This window comes from Dermochelys coriacea, chromosome 25 (assembly GCF_009764565.3).
Source record: "Dermochelys coriacea isolate rDerCor1 chromosome 25, rDerCor1.pri.v4, whole genome shotgun sequence".
Taxonomy (NCBI): Eukaryota; Metazoa; Chordata; order Testudines; family Dermochelyidae; genus Dermochelys; species Dermochelys coriacea.
Genome location: NC_050092.1, coordinates 9,027,924 through 9,048,913, shown reverse-complemented (window position 1 = coordinate 9,048,913; position 20,990 = coordinate 9,027,924). Strand labels below are relative to the sequence as shown.

The 20,990-nt window shown below is 45.7% G+C and overlaps 1 protein-coding gene across 32 annotated transcripts in view; it reads left to right on the top strand.

Annotated features, from left to right (window-relative positions):
• Positions 1 to 20,990, top strand: part of PTPRS (protein tyrosine phosphatase receptor type S) — a 251,694-nt gene that overhangs the window by 162,933 nt on the left and 67,771 nt on the right. For 14 of the 32 annotated variants that reach the window (XM_043502577.1, XM_038383799.2, XM_038383790.2 and 11 more), the window contains exon 6: positions 11,277 to 11,387. In XM_043502577.1, coding sequence (XP_043358512.1) covers positions 11,277 to 11,387 — 111 coding nt within the window. Of the gene's footprint in view, positions 1 to 4,492; positions 4,502 to 8,687; positions 8,706 to 11,276; positions 11,388 to 13,981; positions 13,994 to 20,990 lie in introns of all 32 variants that reach the window. The other 18 variants (XM_043502564.1, XM_038383792.2, XM_038383787.2 and 15 more) reach the window with 3 other exon arrangements.

Sequence of the window (20,990 nt, the reverse complement as noted above, 5' to 3'; positions counted from 1 at the left end):
GATAAAGCACTGTCAAATTGTCCAGTTGAAAAATATTCATCTTTTCTCTCTGGGAAGCACGAAGTCACCTTTGGGAGCGTCACCTCTCAATGGAAACTAAAACAAAAGCAACCTTTTAGATTTTTTACCACAATTCAGACTTGCCCCTTTAAGCCAGTCTGGAGAGTACACGGCTATCTGATTAGGCTTAGCTAGACCTAGTCTCACTTTAGTTGCCCAGAGGAGCATAACCCTTGTTTGGCTAAGAGATGGAGCATTTGTAAGAGCTTTTCCTGGCACAGGAACAGGGGAGGGCAGGGGGCAGAGCTTTATCGTGAGAACTGGGGTTACTTTGTGGGAGCCGCTTTCGAGGCTCAGCCATTTTACAAGTCAGTCAGTGGGGCATCAGCCAGTTAGTTCTACCCAGGTCGCCCCTGGCTCCAAAATCTTCAGATCTGATTCTTGTAATGCAAGATTTGAAGTCAGAAAACATGACAACCTAACTGCTCTTTTGTCCTGTTTGGTGTAGGGTCATTTTTAAGGTTTTTGGTGCTGGAGGGCCAGCAATGACTGGTTTAAAGGTTAATTTCCTTGTTTACCTCCCCATTCCAATTATATACTGTTTCCTCCCCATCAGATATTTTGCATTCCTATTGCCCAGAAAAATTAATTTCCTAATTGCTTTGATTCCTAGAACTTTATAATAGCAATGGTTTGGCACAAGAGAACACTGTCTCCTAAATGTAAGGCCGTAAATTTGTAAAATTTAATGACTACAATTTGAAAAAACACCTAAGCAATTTAGGATCTTAAATCCCCTCCAGGAGACTTTAGGCTCCCTAGTCATTGAGGCACTTCTAAACATTTTGTCCAAGATGAACGGAAGCATTTTGGCGGCAGTTACATATTTAGGCTGAAATTTTCAAAAGTGCCTGTGTTTTTTAGAATCATCAGGTTTTGGGTGCCCAACTTGAGATATCTTAAACGGGTCAGATCTTCTGGCCTCTGAAAATCAGGCCCCATTAAGATGACATAAGCTGGGCACTCATAAACTAAAGCACCCAAAATCACAAGGCACTTTTGAAAACACAAATGCATCCGATGAAGTGAGCTGTAGCTCACGAAAGCTTATGCTCTAATAAATTTGTTAGTCTCTAAGGTGCCACAAGTACTCCTTTTCTTTTTTTGAAAACACAGTCCAACTTTGTGTATTATGTCAGTGACAAGGATTGTTTTACTTATACATTCTGTTGCATCACTGGAAACTCAGATGCAACTTTATTGGGCTGGTCCATAAGACCCACAAATTAATTTAATTGTGGCCCCCATTCAGCATAGCTCTTACGCACGTGCTTGACTCCATCCCTGTTCAGCAAAATACTTAAGCGCTTGCTGAATCAGGATGGATTCTAGATTTGAGAGCCTTCAAACACAAATGAAACTGATCTCCCTTAATTTCATTGCCTACCTGCTGAGTGAAATGCAAATAAAGTTAACCAGTATGAACAGTGAAAGATAAATTAGGATATTAAAATACTGCGTGTCCATAACAGGAGGTATTACTAACACATTTTCAGATTATTTTTAATACAATTATGATGGTGACAATATCCCTTTATATTTCCTAGCTGGGCTCGATTTGGTATTTCACTTAGAGCCACCCACTAAATTCACTGTTAGACAGTCATCCCAATAAATCGTTTAGCTTCAGTATAGGATGTTTGTTCCTCTGGATAAATCTGCTTTTTAGGGACCTATGTGGAACTGACCTCATTTACAGCTGTTTAGAAATTTAGTCTTCTCGAAGCAGTAAACTCACAAAACACTGAAAGTGACAGACCTGTCACTTCTTTCTCCGCTTCAGGAGGGAGTTTGTTCTATTGGTTAGAGCAGGAGATTGGCTATCAGAACTCCTAGGTTCTATTCCTGCTTTGATTCCCTTCATGGCCTGATTTTCAGAGAAGTTGAAGTCGCTGGAAGCTCCATATGCTCAGCACCTTTGGGGAAACAAGACTACTGATTTCTGTCTCTCCATTCACCCATTTGCCAAATGGGGATGGTGAGATGGTACCAGGCTGTTGCCAGGCTTTTTTAATTATTGTTTCTGAAGAGCTTGTCTATTCTTAGATGAAAAGTCCTATAGAAATTCAGCATAGTATATTCGTCTTGTAAAGATGGAAATAAGGGACTCCAGGCAGACCTGCCAGGCATCATGCATCTTGCAGGGCTCATGCATTCCTGCACAACTGATAGAATGTCACTCATTTACCCAGTGCCCTGTAGCCTAGGGGAAGGTGCATTGAGCTATAAGACAAGAGCCCATGAATTCTAATCAGAGCTCTTTCACTGACTGTTCTTAATATTTCTGTGCACTTCACAAGCCCTTATTAAGCAATGCAGTATACCTACCTTATAGGGGACAACTATCATTCATCGATTTTACAGATAGAATAACTGAGAGGTTGGATAAGGTCATTGCAGTCAAGAATCCAGTCTCTAGTATGACAGACCCAAATCTCATCCACTTTGCCACACTACCTTTCAGAAGAAATAGGCCAAACTATGTGCTTGTGTAACCCACACTAACACAGGGTGGATCTTTGTTCCTGTCTAGTGGCTAGACAGCAGAGAAGTTTGAACCTGCTACTGCCCAGTGCTAATCTAGTTATCTCAAATAGTGGAGCTTATGCTTTTCATTCTAGAGATCGCAAGTTTAAACCCAGGAAATAAACCAAACTAAGACTTCTTTACCCTTGGCTGTGCTGTCTCTAACTCTAACCATTAGACCATACTCTACTCCCGGAAACAGGAATCATGGAATCCTGTTCTCCAGCATTCTAAATGCTAGTTCATAAATAGTTGTTTCCCACTCGGTCAGCTGCTCCTCACAGAGAAGGGTATGCCTTCCTCCTCCAATAGCTGAAGTAAAGGAGGGCTGTGTTGTAGATCTGATGGTTTTGGGGTCAGATCTGGCTGGTGACCCATGTGGAGTGAAATCAATGTTAGCATGAGGATGCTGGAATAATTATCTAAATTATTTCACATTGCAGGACGTTGTATGGGGATGTGAATTTAGAGGTTACAGTAGTAAATTTTTCTCCCCTTAGGGTTGCACATCTCATGCTTGTATTTTGGTGAATGGGAGCTGTCACTTTAAGAACTGGATGTGGCTGACTGAGCGTGTGTTTGTGAGGAATGTAATGTGTGGGAGATGTTGCCTGGGGGTGTGGAGAAGGGTAGAGAAAACCCTGCCTATGTGAGCTCCATGAATGTCCAAACTCAATTTGATACATTTATCTTTCCAGAAAGCAAATCTCGCTCTTGAGGGTGTAGCACTTGCTCATACTGGGGTGCAGGATGCCTCAAGATATATCTAATGTGCTCCAGAGCCTTCTGCCTGAAGGCCATCAGTAGGAAGCCTGCTCAGCTCAATCGGGATTAAAAATCATTGCCCGTTAATGGGTATTTGGTGGCCCCTATACAAGATGAGTTTAGTGGGTTTCCATTACAGATCCCACATCACAAGCTCACCACCACTCTTGGCACTACTTGGCAGGCTCACCAGAAAGGCCAAGAACCTCATGGGCCATAGAGACTCAAATGCCCATTACCTGAAGAGGAGCTCTCCCCAGATTGGGACTGAGACATGCTGGCAGTGCAGTGTGTATGGGATGCTTCTCATGTTGCTGCTCTGTATAGGAACTGATTCAGTAGGAAGAAATGCACCCATTGAATTAGACTGAGTTTATTGCTGTATGCAAACTAGTTGCAACCATGAAAATGAGCTCATTACTTGATTTGCATAAAATATCACACATGGAGCTGCCCAAAATTAGAAGTTCTGTCTGTACCTGATTCTCTTTTATGCTAAAGCCTTTACATTTCTCTAGCTGTGCAAAGGGGCTTTACAGTGGGCGTACATTCCATTTGCACTCGCTTTGAGGTCCCTTTATTCTGCTGGAGCAGGGCAGCGAGGCTTCAGTGTTGCTAAGGATCAGGAAATCTGAATTTAGGGACATTATCCATAGAAGCCTTTTTCCACTTAGGATCCATTCCTCCCTAACACTATCCAGGTTATTGGAAATAATTTACCTCTGACAGACTTTGGGCCAACTTACCCTGAGGGTCCCTGAAGGAATTAAAAGCTGGGATTTTTCAAAGGAGCATGAAGAAAACATCCAAATTTGGGTACCCAACTCCCTGAGGCCTTTTTGAAAATCTCAGCCCAAGGATGGTCTAATTGTTACATGAACAAAAAGTGTTCCATCTTTATGTTGTTGAGAGAGAAATTTACACTTCATGACTACACAATGGAATTGGGTCAAGCCAGTGTCTGGTGCCTGCCTGTGTTACCTAGAGGGGAAAAGGAAATACTCTGCAGCCAACTTCTTAAACCTTACGAGCACTGAACCCTTTTGTATCTTGTGTGTCGTCTTCTGCTTTTGAAATAACTGGCTATAACAAACTTTTATTTTTCTTTTCCTTTCTGTTTTTCATTATTTTTAACACTCAGAGACCTTTGGTAAGTTTTGTTCGATTTAAAAAAAGAAAACCGAAACAAACCTGCAAATGTCCAGGTTTGTAACCCTCGCCCTTTAAACTAATTCCTTCTTAACAGCTTTTTTGAGAGGCATGTTGTGCATTTCTTATACTAACTCCTTCAGTAGGGATATTCTGCCCTCTTAATGAACTTCCGCAGGGGTATTGCAGGTTACAAAAATAACCGTCACCATAATAATTAAAATATATCTATATGAGGAAATATAACTAAACACAAACCTCCTAACGTTGGATAGATTTTTTTTGTAACTTAGCAACAGTTGTCCTGGAATTCCCCAATTAGACCGTAGCTTTTACCCTGGAACTGTGGTAATTGTGTTCACACCTGCAGGAGGTCTTGGAGTTTCACATCTAATGGGGTTATTGGCATTGTCTGAAGTGAGAACTTATGGGGGGGCATCAGGCACTGAATTTTAAAATGGAAGCTATCTATTGCAGGGGGTTGGGGGAGGTTGTGCAGGGAGTGATTAGACAGAAATGTCCCTTCTAGATTGTTCCTGTTCCTTGAGGTGCCAGGACCCTGATGGGAATCTGCCAGCAACACTCGCATCACGTTTTCCTCCCTGTGCCAAGTCCCAGCTTGTTCTCAGACAGGATCAGGCATTAAAATTGCAGCCGGTCCTTCATGCTAGCTTGTTTGTTGAGGGTTTAGAAAACTGCTCGCCACCCCCGGGAGAGAGCAAGGCACACGCTCACATATGGCCTGGTAGGCTGTGGTGGTACGTTTCCTGTGGTTGCCATGGTGATGGCACCTCCACGTCTCCCATTTTCAGGGCTCAGTTTCGCCCCATAGCTTGTTGTATAGAAAAGACGGAGGGGGAGGTGGTGTCAGAACAGGCCCCACGTGCCCATGGCAGGGGGATGAGGCTTGGATGGTAACCTGAGAATGGAACCGTGCCTGGAGTGCAGCGTCTTTGTCTTGCGTCGCTGAACTCCAGCGAGCAGCCTGACCTCCTGGGTTGATGCAGACTCCACGAGTTGCCTCTTGGTGATCAGATTCCATGCCCTGAGAGGCTGGGGAAGACACCGTGGGTATGGTGGGTATCTGTTGCCCATGCCACTTGAGCCCTGGTAGCTCCACTATTCCAGAGGCTCACCCTCTGCTTGCATGGCCTCTAGCACCCAGGGCTATCTCTAGATTTTACACTGTTCTAGATGAACTGGGAGATTCCACCTTGCTGACGCTAAGGACCATGTTTCCAAAAGGGCTAATTTAGGGGCACCTTTATCTACCTTGAGCCTGATTTTTCAGAAGCGCTGAGCATCCACAACCCCAGTTGCAATCAGCAAAAGCTGCATGGGCCTATCACCTTTGAAAAAGCAGACTCAAGGTGGACTTCATCCAAAATCAGAGGCCACTTCTGAAAATTTGATCTTATGCGTTTAGCTGCCCCTGCTATTCTGGTGTTCTGTGCAACCACCAGCCCTGTCCTGTCCAGCAGAATCAGTCCTGCGCTCTTGCACTCATTCAGGCACTGTCAGCCTGCGGTGTAAATAGGATTGCCAACCCTCCAGGATTGTCTTGGAGTCTCCAGGAATTAAAGGTGAATCTTTAATGAAAGATTACGTCGTGTGATGAAACCTCCAGGAATACATCCTACCAAAATTGGCAACCCTATGTGTTAACCCGCTATGGACCAGAGTTGCTGTCCCCAAGCAATCTCAGGGGGATGCATTTGGCCACTGGAGAATAGATTTGTTTGTTGCAATCCCCTTCCAGCACTGTCCAGCTGCCACTAAATTGAATATGAAGCTAGTTAGATGTGAAACTCCAACAGTGAAAATCTACCATCTGTGTCCCAGAAACCATTCAGACTATTGCTTTTCCTCCCCACAATCAGTCACTTCCATTTTGGTCCAGATTTCATCTCCTGTCTTCGAGATGTGGGTCCCATCAGAAATCTCCCTTTGCCATTCCCAGATCTGTTTCCCATACACCTGGCTGAAATTGGGAAGACAAGAGCTCTCCGCAAGCACTGGAGCTGCTGTCACCTGTTCCCATGGGCTCCACTGGGAGCGAATGTTTAACGTCAAGCCATAAACTGATAATTCAGGAAGGTGATGGGTCCTGCCTTCCATCCATACGTGGCCATGATTTCCAGTGCATTTCCTCGCAGTCAGAGCGTGTCTCCACTGAAAGCTGCTGTGTCCAGGGCAGTCAGATGCGCTGTAACAGCCAGTCCCCAGCAGGGGATGATGCACGGTTCTTCTGGTCTCTGCCACCCCCATCCTTTAGTCTTGCTCCCCATTTGCATCACAGATGGTAGATTTTCACTCTGATTTTGAGACAAAAGGGTGTATTAGAGGCTGTTTGTATTTCCACTGAATCTATCTATAACCCTCTGCTGCTTTCTCTGTCTCTCGCTCTCTTTAAAACCTGCCCGTCCGCTCCTGTGTGGAGATAGTCCAAGTAAACGCTCCTCCCACCTCTTTCTTTCTCACCCGCGCTCTCTGATCTTTGTCCTGACAGCTAACCAACCTGCTTTATTAACCTTAGCGAGTTCCTAACCCTAACTAGATGCTAACATTTCTCCAGCAAACTGTCTAACCTTTTAACTAGAAGTTGAGTCTAACTAGAATCTAATAGCCTAACAATATAACACTTCTCTTCCCTTAACCCCTTTGGAAATAATTCAAATAAATTAACTGTAACCAGTGATACATATTTCTTTTTACCTTCTATCCTGAAAATGGTGCACTGAAGTGCAAAGAAAGGAGGATGAGCAGGGCTGAAGGATAAGGAGGAAAGGATGGCCTTACGGTTAAGGCAAAGGATTGGCAAGCAGATGTCCTGCTCTTGCCTTTGCTTCAAGCTTCCCTCTGTGACCTTGGCCAAGTCACTTCACCCTCGGTGCCTCAATTGCCCCATTGTAAAGTGAGGATAAGAGTACTTCTCTACCTCCCGGGGGGAATGAGAGGCTGATATTTGTCAAGCACTGTAAGATCCTTGGATGGAAGGTGCTGCCGAATGTCAGAGTATTATTACCACCGAGGAGCTGTTACGCTCCTATATGGTAGGAAGAGTTTGGAGTGGGGATTTGCCAAGTCTGCCCTGTTTTCAGGATTGGGGTAAAAACATTTCTTGAATGAGTTGTGCAGCAAATCTGAATGCCCGTGGGAAAAAGGACCCTCCGTGTTTTCAAAGGAAGGTGGTTTCCAGGCTCTTGTGATCTCAGGAGTGTGACAGGAAATCAGAGGGAGGGGCAGTGACGTCACTTGCCAGCCATGATGTCATTCTCTCTTGCCCACGAGATGTCACATGCGTGGGCAGAAAGCTCATGATGGGCACTGCCAGTGGAGGCAACTGGAGGGGGTTTGGCTGAAGGGAGCCCTGGAGTGTGGGAGGTGGCCAACCACAACAAGGCTCTTCCTCCTCTCCCCAAATGCAGGGAATCCTGAGAGTTAGTTAACCCCCTCTACAGTTTATTAGGGTGGCTTCCAGAGCAGCTGCACCAGGCAGTCCCCTTTGCATGTTTCCCAGGTACAAAGGCAGTGGCATGCCCTTGTATCGCACCTACAGCTCTTTCCTCGCACGTGGCTACATCCAGTGATGTTCTGCAGAGCCAGTCGTTCTCAGTGTAACTAGGGACCACAGGCCCAAGGGCAGTATATGAAACGCTGTGCCCCAGATGCATCACTAACATGGGTGTGGAATTGGAAACCAGGAACTCTTGGTATCTAGTGTCAGCTTTGTCATGCAACTTTGGGCAAGGTTCTGGGTCTCCATTTCCGTGTCTGGGGTAACAGGTTAATAATGCTGACCACACTCCCCATGGGCTGGGAGGATGGAAGCAAGTTTGCCCAGTGCTCCCAAGGGGTACGTATTAATACTAGCTTACATGGACTGAGAGTTCAGAGACTCCCTTTCCTTTGTGACCGATGGAGGGAGTGTTTATTTGGCCAGCCTCCTCCTTTTCAAGTTTAGTATCATGAGTAAGCATCCCCCAGTCTGAACTGGAGTGTGCTGCCAGGAGTCCTTTTCCCCCAACCCCCTCCAGTCTGTCCGTGGAATTAAAGATGAAACCAGGTAGTGTAGGAATTTTCCTGCCAGGAATGATCTTCCTTGATCTGGGTCCTTTTCCCACCGGCAGTCCAAGCGTTTTTGGTTTTTTCACTCCTTTCACTTCTTTCCTTTGCTTCCCTTGCAGAAGGTACTCCAATCCGAGGTAAGAGACCCCCCTGCTCCACTCACTCAGTCACTCACCCACCCGCTCCTCACCAAACAACTCCTCTCCAACTCAGTTCCTGTTTCATGTGATCTCTGCTCAACCCAAAGTCTCGTTGTTTGTTGTGGTTTCTGCTCCTGCCTCACCTTTGGATATTTATTTCTGTTTGTGTCTGTCTTTATTTTAAATACTGTTCCAGCGTCTCTTTCTGTTTGCTGGGGGAACTTGGTGAAATCTTGTATTATTCTAAAACAAGGCTCAGGTGCTGCTGTCTGAAATTTATGGTGGAGGTTTAAGAGCTAATCTCTCCAGGGCTGTGAAGGACCCAGGTATAGGTCTGGCATTAAGCACTGTCAGAGCTTGGTAACCACTCAGGGGCCGCCTCATGATTGGTGCTGAGTCCCCTGGAGCCCTTGATGTCCATGGCAGTGGAGGGTGCCCAGCGCCTTGCTGGAGCAGGTCCTCAGCATGCTCATTCCCAACCCCCGAAAGAGCTTTCTTTCTTTCTTTTCTTTCTCTAACCTCAGATACTTCTTGGTAAGTAACTTTCATACCCAGCCTACCTTGCTGGGTCTTTCACCTGAAGGGAGTGAGTCCCTCTGCTACCATTGGAAGTGAATGGGATTTGGATGCATGACTCCCATTGGCCCCTTTGAACATCCCAGGTATAACTTCTAGGCTCTTCTCGCTCTGGGAGCCTCTACATGGGCAAAATTCAAGCCCCAAATTCTCCACTACGGATAGCAATGGCAGAGGATGAAGGCATGTCTTACCACTGTGTCTACACCTGCTCTCAGCAGGTAGTGAACACACACTGACCTGTCTACAATACAGCTTCCCTCATTGCTATCACCGGCAAAGCTCCCTTGAGGAAAATAAAGTGGTCCTGATTTCCTTAGTGTAGACAAGACCCTGGCGTGCTTTCCCACCTGCAGCCACGTCATTCTGTTCCTGCCTCTGAGTTCGGTTTAACATCTCCTCTGGCACTCCCCATTCAGACGAGCACCATTGTGAGCTAAATAAAACCTTGGCTGGGATTAGGGGAGCTGACCCACATAAACAAAAGCTTCACAGAGCCCCCACCTGACACAGCCTTCTCCTAGCTGAAGCTTTTGGACAACGGAGAGTGCTGTGGCTTCAATCCTGTAAGAAATCTGTTCAGCTGAAGTCTCAGTGGGAAGATACTGATCTGCTCGAGTTCAGGGGCCCTTTGGTTTTCAAGTCACTTTGCTGGATTGAAACGTCCGTGGGTTCTTTTGTTGAGAATTTGGCTTTTTTTTTTTTTTTAATTCTATCCAGTCTGCACTTGGGAACTGCCATCCACAGGAGTAACACACTCACTCTCTCTCTCTTTTACTCATACTAACCCCCTCCCGTTTTCACATATAACAGTCTTCTCCCCTGCCCTGCAATGAATCTGAAACTACAATCATCAGTGGTACCTTTTGCACCCCTCTCCCTCGGTACTCTTCTACCAAGCTGCAATTTTTCACACAGTCAGGGAATCTTAAGGGCTCTGATCTCCACCCTTGTCATGTGCACATATATATAATATAAGAAATATTTGATATGTTGGTTTATTATAGGATATATACTTTAAGTGGAGTTTGGCAGACCTGATGCTTTCTAGGGTAAAAAACAGAGGTGATTTTCATCTGTGTAGTTATGTGCTGCATATTTGTGCAGGACTCTTTTGAACTAGTTGGTGGTAGGAGTGCTTAGTCTGGACTTGGGTATATTTTCATCAGCTGAAATAGTGTACAGGTATAGAAGAAGCCCTGATTCTCATTGGTCTGGTCAGGGGTACTCACCATTCAGATGGGATAGAAACCCATGTGCAGTTTAGACATTTCAGTTTGTTTTTTACGCTATTTTCCTTTAAGCACGTACATTGGTGGAAATGCACTTTTCAAGTATTCTCTCAGCTCCTGTGAGTCTAGCGTTTGCACACAATGAACCCAGCAGTGACAGGGATGGCTCAGGGGACTGGTAGTGGGTTACAGAGCCTTTCATCTTGAAGGCTGGTTCAGTTCCAACCTAGATCAGGAGCGACAGCAAGTCATGGCCACCAATGGCTGTTCGGTGGCCTGTGTGAGATGAGTTGTTGGTATTAGTTCCTAGAGGAAAATGTCCATATTGCAGAAGCCGCCAGAGTTGGTGTTTTTGATGGTCTTCTCAGACAGAAGGGAAGACCTGTGTGCTGAGCTGTCCTCTCCACGTTAGAAGTGAACCCCAAGGTCAGGGTTGACGCAGACTGGTAGGACAGCATGGGGCAGCTCGTACTGCTTCTACCCACTTTGTAGATCAGGATTTTGGGGTGGGGGTGGGGGCTGGGTTGGGCAACTAGTCCTGCAGTGGCAATGATCATTCTGATCCAGGTTTGGTACCAGCAATGCCCAAAGCAGTGAAGTTCTAGCATGTTAGCGAAAAGCCCCACACCCTGGGCCACCATTGGGATCTGCATTGACACTGGGGGAAAACGGCAGGGGAGGGTGTTGGTGCCAGCCCCCTCTTAAAAAAAAATAATAATAATAATAATTTCTTTGCTGCCGTCTTCTTCTCTCCTGCCAGGTGGCCTGCAGATTGAGAGCAGTGAAGAGACTGATCAGGGGAAGTATGAATGTGTGGCCAGCAACAGCGCCGGGGTGCGCTACTCTTCACCTGCTAACCTTTACGTGAGAGGTAGGGAGCACCTCGGCTCAGAACGCTGGCAAATGCATGGGCTCCCTCTGCCCCTGCTGTTCGATTTGTTTCCTTCTCGGAGCCAGGGGGAGGTGTTGCTGTTAAAACAGATCATCATGGGGGAGGGAGTGGAAAAGAGGATCCGAGGGCACCTCTGGGAATGAGTGGTGGAGCATGCGCAGCAGCAATATAGAGGCCTGACCCCCCCCATTGTGAGGTCAGCTCTGATACCCAGGATGCCCCTGGAAGCTGGCCCAAGAACATTAAAGCTCTTGGGTCAATGTGGGGTCCCATCTTGCGGAAGGGAGCGCATGTCTCTGCTGCAGAGAGGCTGTGGCCACTTGTGGGGTTACCACTTTTCCCATGGAAGTTGCAGGAATTGGTACGGTCTGCTCAGCTGGTGTGAGCTTTAGAGGAGGCGGGGCATGGTCAGTTCCCTTGGATTAGCCCACCCACCCCTGAGTCTCACCAGAATGGAGCACTGGGACTGAGGGACAATCGGGTGTCCAGAGCAGCAGGCGAATCTCACCTTGCCACTCAAGGGCAGGGGAGGGGTGACTGATCCTGCAGGGCAGCAGAAGGGGGATTTCAGCTAGCCCATTCCCTTTGGGGACGTTGCTCTCCAGCTGACCTGGCGGGGAGCGGTACGGTCTGGCACTATTCAGTGTGGAGCTTTCCCAACATGGGACTGAGACTGCACTGGACTCATGTTCAGCTGGCTTTTCCTTCCTGAACTCCCTGACCACAGGGTCTGCCTAGCCCTGGCTCCCTCTGGAGACACCACTGGCCTGGGTATATGTGCATAGTGAGAAGCAAGCTCCACCAGCACGATCCTGGGATAACCAGTGGGAAGTCCCCTTACCCACACAGCTGGGGGGGGGCAGGTGAAATAGGAATATGAATTCCTCCTATGTTTTTTAGCACTTGCTGGCTCAGTGACCCCCCTGCATTTTCTTTGTCGTTCACCTGGTTTAAGTTCTCGGACAGGTCATATTTTCCTACAGACTAATATTTTTCCACAGCAAAACCCTCTGATTACGAGAGAGCAAGGGCCAGCCCCTCTCACTGTAAAACCACCATTCAAAGAACAGGTTTCAGAATAGCAGCCGTGTTAGTCTGTATTCGCAAAAAGAAAAGAAGTACTTGTGGCACCTTAGAGACTTACAAATTTATTTGAGCATAAGCTTTCGTTGCATCCCAGTCAACTGTTGCCATGTCCATCCCATTTGGCCAAGGAAGCGTTCCCCTCACCTGCATTGACACTGCAGTTAGATGCAGACCCATGCTCTTGTGTGCACTCCTCTCTCTGTGTCTCATGCTCACTGAATCACATGCACATGGAGACAAGGCTTTTAATTATTTAAAAGCTACGTTTTTAAAGAGCTTTTTGTGGCCAGCTGGAAAATCGCTTCTGAAATTTGCCTTGTCATCTGGGCTCTGAAAATCCACGGGTGGGAACATAATAAATCCAGGATCTGACACCACACAAGGGCTAAATGAATTGCAAGCAGCTTTTAGCTGGAATGGGCTTTTAAAAAAATGTTAGGTTTTTTTTTTTTTAATGTTGTTTTTAAATCTCCCTGGCCTTTCTGGTCAGTTGAAAATTGGCCAAAGGTTCTGGTTGCCCAGAGCTTCTTGTCTCAGCCCCTGGATGAGTCTCCGCTCCAGGTGGATGGCCCTCTATACCAAAACGTAGCCTGCGTGTGCACCTGAAGCCTCTGTGATCCAGCATTAGCTGCTGGCTGAGAAGGTGTAGAGAATACCATGGAGGCTAGCTCGTGCTGTGTTTGGGGTGCTTTTCATGCTAATTCTTTGTTTCTTGTGTGTCAATTTCACTGAAAGGTAACCGAAGTTCTGAAATGCAGTCATTTGGGGAGGAAGTGGAGGGGAAAATTCACACACATATTTTTCTTCCATTTTTGTTTTTTAAAGAGTCTTGAACATGCTTGTGTTTCCAATTGACTTGTTTCTCCCATAACATGCTTGTCTCTATAGAATACCAGGGATAGGTGTTGTAAGTTTTAACTTTGCAAGCAAATGTCTTTTCTTTTCTTCTTTTTTATTTATTTATTTATTTTTAAAGTAAGTCTTCTTTTGAAGTTAGCACAAGTGCAGTTGGATGTGAGGGGAAAGGGGTGTGGAGCCAAGGTTTTCAATTAGGGGATCTTCTTTGCTCCAGGTCCACTCTGCCTGGAATAATCTCTATCCCCTCTCCTTCTGTAAAACATCAGACAAGCTTGTGAAGGTGAGAACTCCCTGCTGGGGCTCTGCCCCTCTGTTGGGTGCTAATTCTGAATTTGGATTGTTCCCACCCTGACCTCTTCACAGAGCTTGGATGCTCTTAAACACAAGCACGGGAGGGGGTGGGGATGGAAGGAAAGAAGGAAGGAAAGGAGAAAATAAAAAGGGTCGTTACTATCTTTCTTTTTTTTCTTTTTTTCCTTTTTTTTTTTGTTTAAAAGAGAAAAGAAAAAAAATCAATTTGCAGCTGACAGCCTTGAGAAGGCCTTTTTTTACTCTCTCTGTGTTTCCCCTATTTTTCTCTTCTCCTCATGTCATTGTGTTCCGCATCAAACCCCCTTAACATCCCTCAGAGCTACGAGAAGGTTGGTGTGGTTTTTTTCTTTTTTACTTTCTTTACCCACATTTTTACATTCTTAAGAGAAAAAAAATAACGAAATAAAAAATAAATAAAAAAGAGAAAAAGCAAGAAATCTTTAAGATGAGCGAGACCTGCCCGTTCCTGGGTCTCGCAGAGATGAGTTGAGTTGCATTGTGGGCCTCTCTATGCATCCTTTGGTAATGTTGCTGAGTTCTTGCACTTTTTTGTCGTCATGGTTACCTTGCCGTTTGGACATTGGGCCTGATGCATGATAGGAGAATGTAACGATCGTCTTTGCATGCCACTCTTTTAAATTAATTATTACTATTATTTTTCCTATATATATTATATATATAATTTATTTTTAAATTCTGATTTATTTGAAGTGGATTTATTCTTTTCTTGTTTCCTTTTGGGTTTTTTGCTTTCTCTTGGTTTTCTCTTTCGGTTTGGATTGGTTATGCTGTGCTGTAGTTTATTCCAAACGCATTGTGAGAAGCCAGTGTTCCTGCCCCCAATGGTAACTGAACCTCCCCAGCCCCCCAAAGAAGAAAGGAGTCACACAGCTCTAACACCTGTCGTGGAAGTGCTGCTATTCAGGACAAGCCTTGTTTCAGGGAGGGAGAGAAACTGGGGGTTGGAAATCCTGGGTGCTTTTAACAAGGGATCGGCCCATTACCCCAGTTCACCAGCAAACCTTGGAATAGTACCTGGGGTGTGTGGCACTGGACATGTCCTGTACCCAAACTAAGACCCGCTCCCTGCTCCAAGGAGTTTGCCATCACATACATGGAGAAGCCAGTCTGCTTGCAGGCCAGGATGGGGAGAGATGGGGAACTCGCTCTTGTGCTACTGAATCCAACTCAGTGATCCCCATCCTCCTGTCTCCTTTGACACGTGCATATATGTATGCACAGGCCCCAGTTACCAGGCACTGGATCTTCTCACCACCAGACCATAGCAAGTCCGCTCTAAAAAGAGGTGACTTGTCAAGATCCCAGCTGCTCCAAAGCCAACTGTGCACCTTCTACCTGCAGCCAGCTGGAGGCTGGCCAGGTCTCAGGGCTATACCTCTCTCCATTCCCCCCACCCCCCCCAACACACACACTCCCAACCACGGCTTGTTCAACTAGCTGCTGGGCACAGATGCACGTCAGCAAAGCCAGCTCCAGAAACCCTCCTTTCTGAAGGAATGAAAGGTGGGTGAAAGGTGGTGAAAGCGCAGAGGCAGGAAACTCAGGAGAAGCTGGCTTGTTGCCTCTGGCAGCTGAATCCTTATTGTGAACGACAACAAGAAATATGACCAGCTGAATCCTTGTGGTAAATTTGGTTTGTCTTTGGGGATTCTCTCCCACACATCCCTTTTAGTCCCATCCACTCCCCATTGTCTCTTACTCTCTCTCATGGACTCCGCGGTAGTGACTCCCCAGAAAGGAGCAGGCTGGTGGATTTTTACAGGGTACTAATCAACTTCTGGGCTTTGCCTTTGGAAAATGGACTGCCCTCCCCTCCCTTGTGTGTAGCTTTTACCCCTTGCCAACCAGGCCTCCTTACGCAATACAAGACCAGACAGGTGGCTTTCCCAGCGTACAGGTATTAAAGCTGTGTGATTTTTTGAGAAATCCAGTGCAGTATTGACACAGTATCTCTGTCTGTCTCTCTTTCTCTCTCTCTCTCTTTCTCACTGTCTGTCTTTCTCTTTCTCTTAAGAAGCTGAGATTTCAGTGCTTGGACCCTCAGTGCTGGTATTTCCCCTTCCCCTCCAAATCTCCCCGTTTCCCCTGGTTGTAAGGTACAAGGGTACCACTCAGAAATGCTGCATTATTGACAGTGTCTTTCTGAAGTGGCCAATAGTGGCTCTTCTGACTCCATCTCAAAGTGAGACAAAAAACCCTCAATAAAAACATCTATTTAAAACCAGCAGAGAGAGTAGAGCCTGAAACGAGATTTCCCCAGGACCAATGGTCCCAGTTACAATTGTCACTGATTACAGGACTAGCCTTCATGAATAGGAATTTGAGTTTAAAGATTCAGGTAAAATAAAAAGGGATTTATACACATTTTTAGAAAAAGGTTTTGGTCTTTATAAAACATTTCTAATGTGTCCGAACTGCCCTGCCAAGGGTAGATTGCCCCTCTGCTCTTCAGTGCAGTGGATTCTGCAGACGAATGGTGATCTGAGAAGCTCCTAGGGTTAAATCCAGGTTTTTTCAAGTTCCAATAATAACAAGTATAAAATAAAACTAAAAAAGTCAGTCGAGATCGGATGCCTCATTAAACAAGATGTTGTCGCTCAAATGGAAGTTCTGGATGTGGGGCAGAGAGTAGGAGGGTCTTTCGCGTGTGCTGCGCAGGAGGTCAGGCTAGATGAACCCAGGAAAAATACGTAATGGTGGAAAGGAGATGCCCTCGCTGGGCTTATGTGGATAAAGCAGAATTCCCTTCTGATGGGAACTCCTTGAGGGACCTAGAGAAGCAGTGGTCCAGAAGGGCTTGATATCACTGAAGAATATTTGGATATTCTGAGATTTAGGGCCAAACTGTCAAAGGTATTTAGGCACTTAAAGATGTAGCTAAAGGAGCCTGTTGTGGTTTACGAACACACCTAAGAAGATTAGGTGCCTAACTCCCATTGGTTTTGATACCCTGAATACCTTTGTAAATCTGAGCCTTAGGGTATGTTTATACTGCAGTTAGACCTCCACTGCTGGCCCGTACCAGCTGATTCGGGCTCACGAGCTATGTGGCCATTTGGGCTTGGGGCTGCAATCTGAGCTCTGGGACCGTCTCCCCTCATAGGGCCCTAGAGCCAGGGCTCCAGCCCAAGCCTGAACATCTACATCACAATTAAACAACTCCATAGCCCGAGCCCATGATTCTGAATCAGCTGGCATGAGCCAGCCATAGATGTCTAATTGCAGTGTAGACATATCCTTCATGACTATAACTAAGGACTTGATCCAAAGCCCACTGAAGTCAGTGGGGATCTCTCCGTTGATGTTGGTGGGCTTTGCACCAGCCCTACATAATGTGAAATTGGGATGTTAGTGTGGGTGGCCAGCTTTATTTAAAGATTAGCACCTTTTCTAGCTAGCAGAGGACCCATTGCTCTGGAGTGTCTCTCAGGGCAGGACGGTTCAGAAGGGTTTCGGCAAGCTGAGGCAAGGCAGGAAAGCAGCAGCTTGTCAGAGCCTCCTTGATGATTTTTTGACTCTTGCCCATGTGGGCTGAGGTGCTCACTCCACTTTGGGGGCCAATGGCGGGATCAAATCTCTGCGTGTCTGACCGTCACGTAATGTCACTGAGCTGAACCAAAGAGGCCCAAATGTTGCCCAGCAGAGGTGCAACTTTGGCAGTTTACCAGGAGCCTAAATAATTCTTACAATGCAGCCATCCTCTTCTTGAAGAGGGAGGCTACAGGCCCCAGAATGTAGTCAGCCATCTCAATTTGAGCTGCCTACTGCTTGGCTCAGGAAGGAGCATAACACACCAGGACTTGAAGTCTCTCTAGGTCCTCTCCCATGTTAATGATGAGGGAACCTGCACAGTGTACCTCAAAACTCTGTGGGCTATGCTTTAGCAACCTCGAAGCATGCAGGGTTGCTGCTGCTGGACTTCCTTACCTTAGGAGAAGTAAATTGGTTGGGTTTAAGCATCTCCCAAAACATGCATGGAATGTGGCATCTGGTGCTTTATCAAGTATTTCAGAAACGCAACAGTTGTGTTGCTGTAGGTGTGACCCCATCCCTCTCTCTTTGCCAGCCCAGGAGGGTTAAGATAATCCAGTATGTGTTTAAATAGCTGCACCGTCTCTGTATCAGGCATACGTATAGCAGATCATTCTTACCTGTACTGCATCTGTGCCTTTTCCATTATAGTCTAGCCTTTGCAGTCCAGTTCTTGCTGAGAATGTTCCAAATATTCTTCAGGGTTCTAGGAAAAATGCAACTTGATATGGTTTCACAGGTGAAATCAGGTGGGGGTAAATAGCTAATAGAAGAATACATTAAAATCAATTAAAATATATCTCAGTGGGGGTTGGAGACGTGGTTTTGGAGCTGAGTTGGGTCATCTAGCGTTACAGTGAACTCAGCAAGTATAACTTAACAAATCCATTAAAAATATGGATCATTTCAAAAATAATCTCATTTAGGCACCTGACTCTGATTGAAATCAATGGGAGTTAAGCACCTAAATACTTTTGAAGACCTGAGTCCCAGCCCCCTATCCTAGAGAGCTGGGCAAGTTTGGGTCACTCAGGACTGTTAATCCAGAGCAGTCTGTTGCTCCAAATGCCCCTTAAGAGGCATGTGGAGTAGTGTCTTGTTGCTAAATCCGTGCACTTCCAATGCCTGGTAGAGGCTAGAGAGATGGAATTGCAGGACCATTCTAGAACGCAGAGAATAGCAGGGGAGTATCATTCTGCTGCAGGATGCTCACAGGTTCTAAAACCCTGGGATGGGATTTTTGCGAGGGAGTTTTAATACTAATCCATAATAGTGTTCATATATTTTAGAATGCAGCAAAGGTTGGGGGATGTAATGCCACTCTTGATCCCTACCACCTCATTCTAGATCCCCTGTAAGTCCATTTTCTAGCATACTGTTAACATGTTCTGGAATTCAGGGAGGGGGAGTGACTGTAATACATTTCAGAGCACCACCCCTGCCCGAAAGTATTGTCATAGCACCTTTAAAGAAAGTCACTCCAAGCAAGGGGGGACGCCCTGTACAAGTTTGGGGTGTCCTTAGCTCTGAAATTCGAGTTTAAATATATGTATACACAAAGCAAACAAACAACTTTGCTGTGTTTCTGCAGAAGGATTTCTCACCAGGAAAAGCAACTGGAAACTAAAATATATATGTGTATCTATAAAGGGCACTTTGCAGGAACACTGTGCTGTACTGATCTTGAAATCTCTGCCTGACTGTGTCTCTTACACCTTTTGCATCGCTGTTCTCTTTGTTTTAGGGGAAAAAAATTAGATTACACCTTGTCAAATTTAAAAAAAAAAATCCTGTGTCTAATATTACAGCAGCTACAATGGAGCTGCTTGGAAATCAATTGGGCTTAGATTATTTTGTATTCACTCATGCAAAAGCAAGAAAAAAAATTTTTTTTAAAGACCAGAGATGTTCAGCCAGCCTGTCGCTCAACTGATGTGTTTAAATGGCAAAATAATAACCATATTTGGGAAGGTACTGACAGCAAAATTTCCTCCGGGCCAAATCCAGATCTTGGTCTGATTTTTATCTTTGTAGGATTAATGAAATTAAGAAAGAGTTGGGCAGGAGGAGGAAAAACTTCTTGTCCTCTGGTGGGATGGAAGTGGGAAATCTGAACAGCATCTTGCCCCAGTGGAGCGAACTGCAATTTGAATGGGAGACGAGGGAGCAGGGCAGAAGAGGGAGAGGCGGCTGTCTGGAGAACGGAGGGGGCAGAGAGAAGGCTACCTTTTGGGAGGGGAGGACAGGTGTAATCTAAACTTCACTAATAATATAGAGGCTGCACATTATTTTGGCACCCTTTCCCCTACCCCCCGTCCTCATTTTGGAGTAAGACGGAATGACTCCTGTCTCGCCAAAATGGCCGATAATGTCCGCCTTCTCACCTCATTCGGAGCAGCAGCTTGCTGAATGTCAAAACGTTAACACCATTTGGTTTTGTTTGGTGCTTTCAACCAGTCACTTCACTTTTATTCCTTCAGTCTTAATTTTCTCTTTCTTTTATTTATTTATTTTCCTTCTTTTTTGAGTTGGTTTAATGTGAATCGGGGTTTGAAGTGACGGGTTCTTGTCAGGCATCCCCTCCCTTTCCCCCATCCCAATATCTCTTTTTCCTGAGCTAATCCAAAAGGGGGTTAGAATGTGGAGTCAGTGGGTTTTGTCAGCACAAACTGATTGATCAGTCCTCAGATTTCTCTCACCAGCTGCGTCCTGGGAACACGATTTAAGGACGGATTCTGGTTTTGCAAAACCCAAACCTGGATCTTCCAGTGTCTCTTCCAATCAGGTCTGTAAATCTGCCCCTTAGAACATTGGTATCTCTCGTCACGTGGATCTTCTGGCTACCTTTTTATCTGGGGAGAAAAAAAAAACCTTGGCAATGTTAATGAGTATCGTCTTGTTGGTCATGACTAATTAAAAATGCCACTCACAGAACACAACCTGTGTTAACTTCCCTGCATTAGGAGGAAGCGGCAGTAAAACCAATGGGCTTTACCTGGTCTGTTGGAAGATAAAAACCACAGCCCTTCTTTAATCTGTTCAGTTGCTAATGAATTGGATGTTAAATATAGTTTAACTCAGGGCACAGATATTTGCTTGTGTCGACAAGACACTTGGCCGCTTCCAATCAACCTAATATCATGGGTCTTACTATGCATCACGTGTATAGTGAGCCTCTCTTCAGAATGTGGGTTGAAGTAATTTACTAGAACCACAAGCCTGTAGCATTTACTTCTTAAAACCATGTCTGTTGATGACGAGCAGTATCCCTATTTAAAAAGTGCTTCCAAGAGTCTGGTGGCCACTGAAAAAGTGTGTGTGTGAGAATGAGTGACTGACTGTGTACAGCAGATCTGGGCTTCTAGAAAATTGGGGAGAAGACATCCAATCCAGATGTCTTCAGAGCACAGGGAGGGCTGGATCCTGAATCTCGGATCGGGCCCATTTCCACATAAACTGGTAAAAGTTTGAGGTTCCGGTGTGAAGGTGGAAGGGGAAAATGAGAGGCATGGGGTGGTGGTTGTTTGCTTTTGTATTATGTAGCATCAAGGAGTTCCAGTTATGGGTCAGGATCCCGTTGTATTAGGTGCATGCAAACCATGGACAAAGAGATCTCCCCTGCCCTGAAGAACTTATAATCGAAGGACAGCAGATACAAATCCCAACCTAGCTGTTTCCATTTTTCACATCTCCCCAACCTCCAAATTCTGCTTTTTATCCTGATGCTGCACATGGGGAGAGGCTGTCAAAGAGAGCTGGAGAGCCACCCAGAAA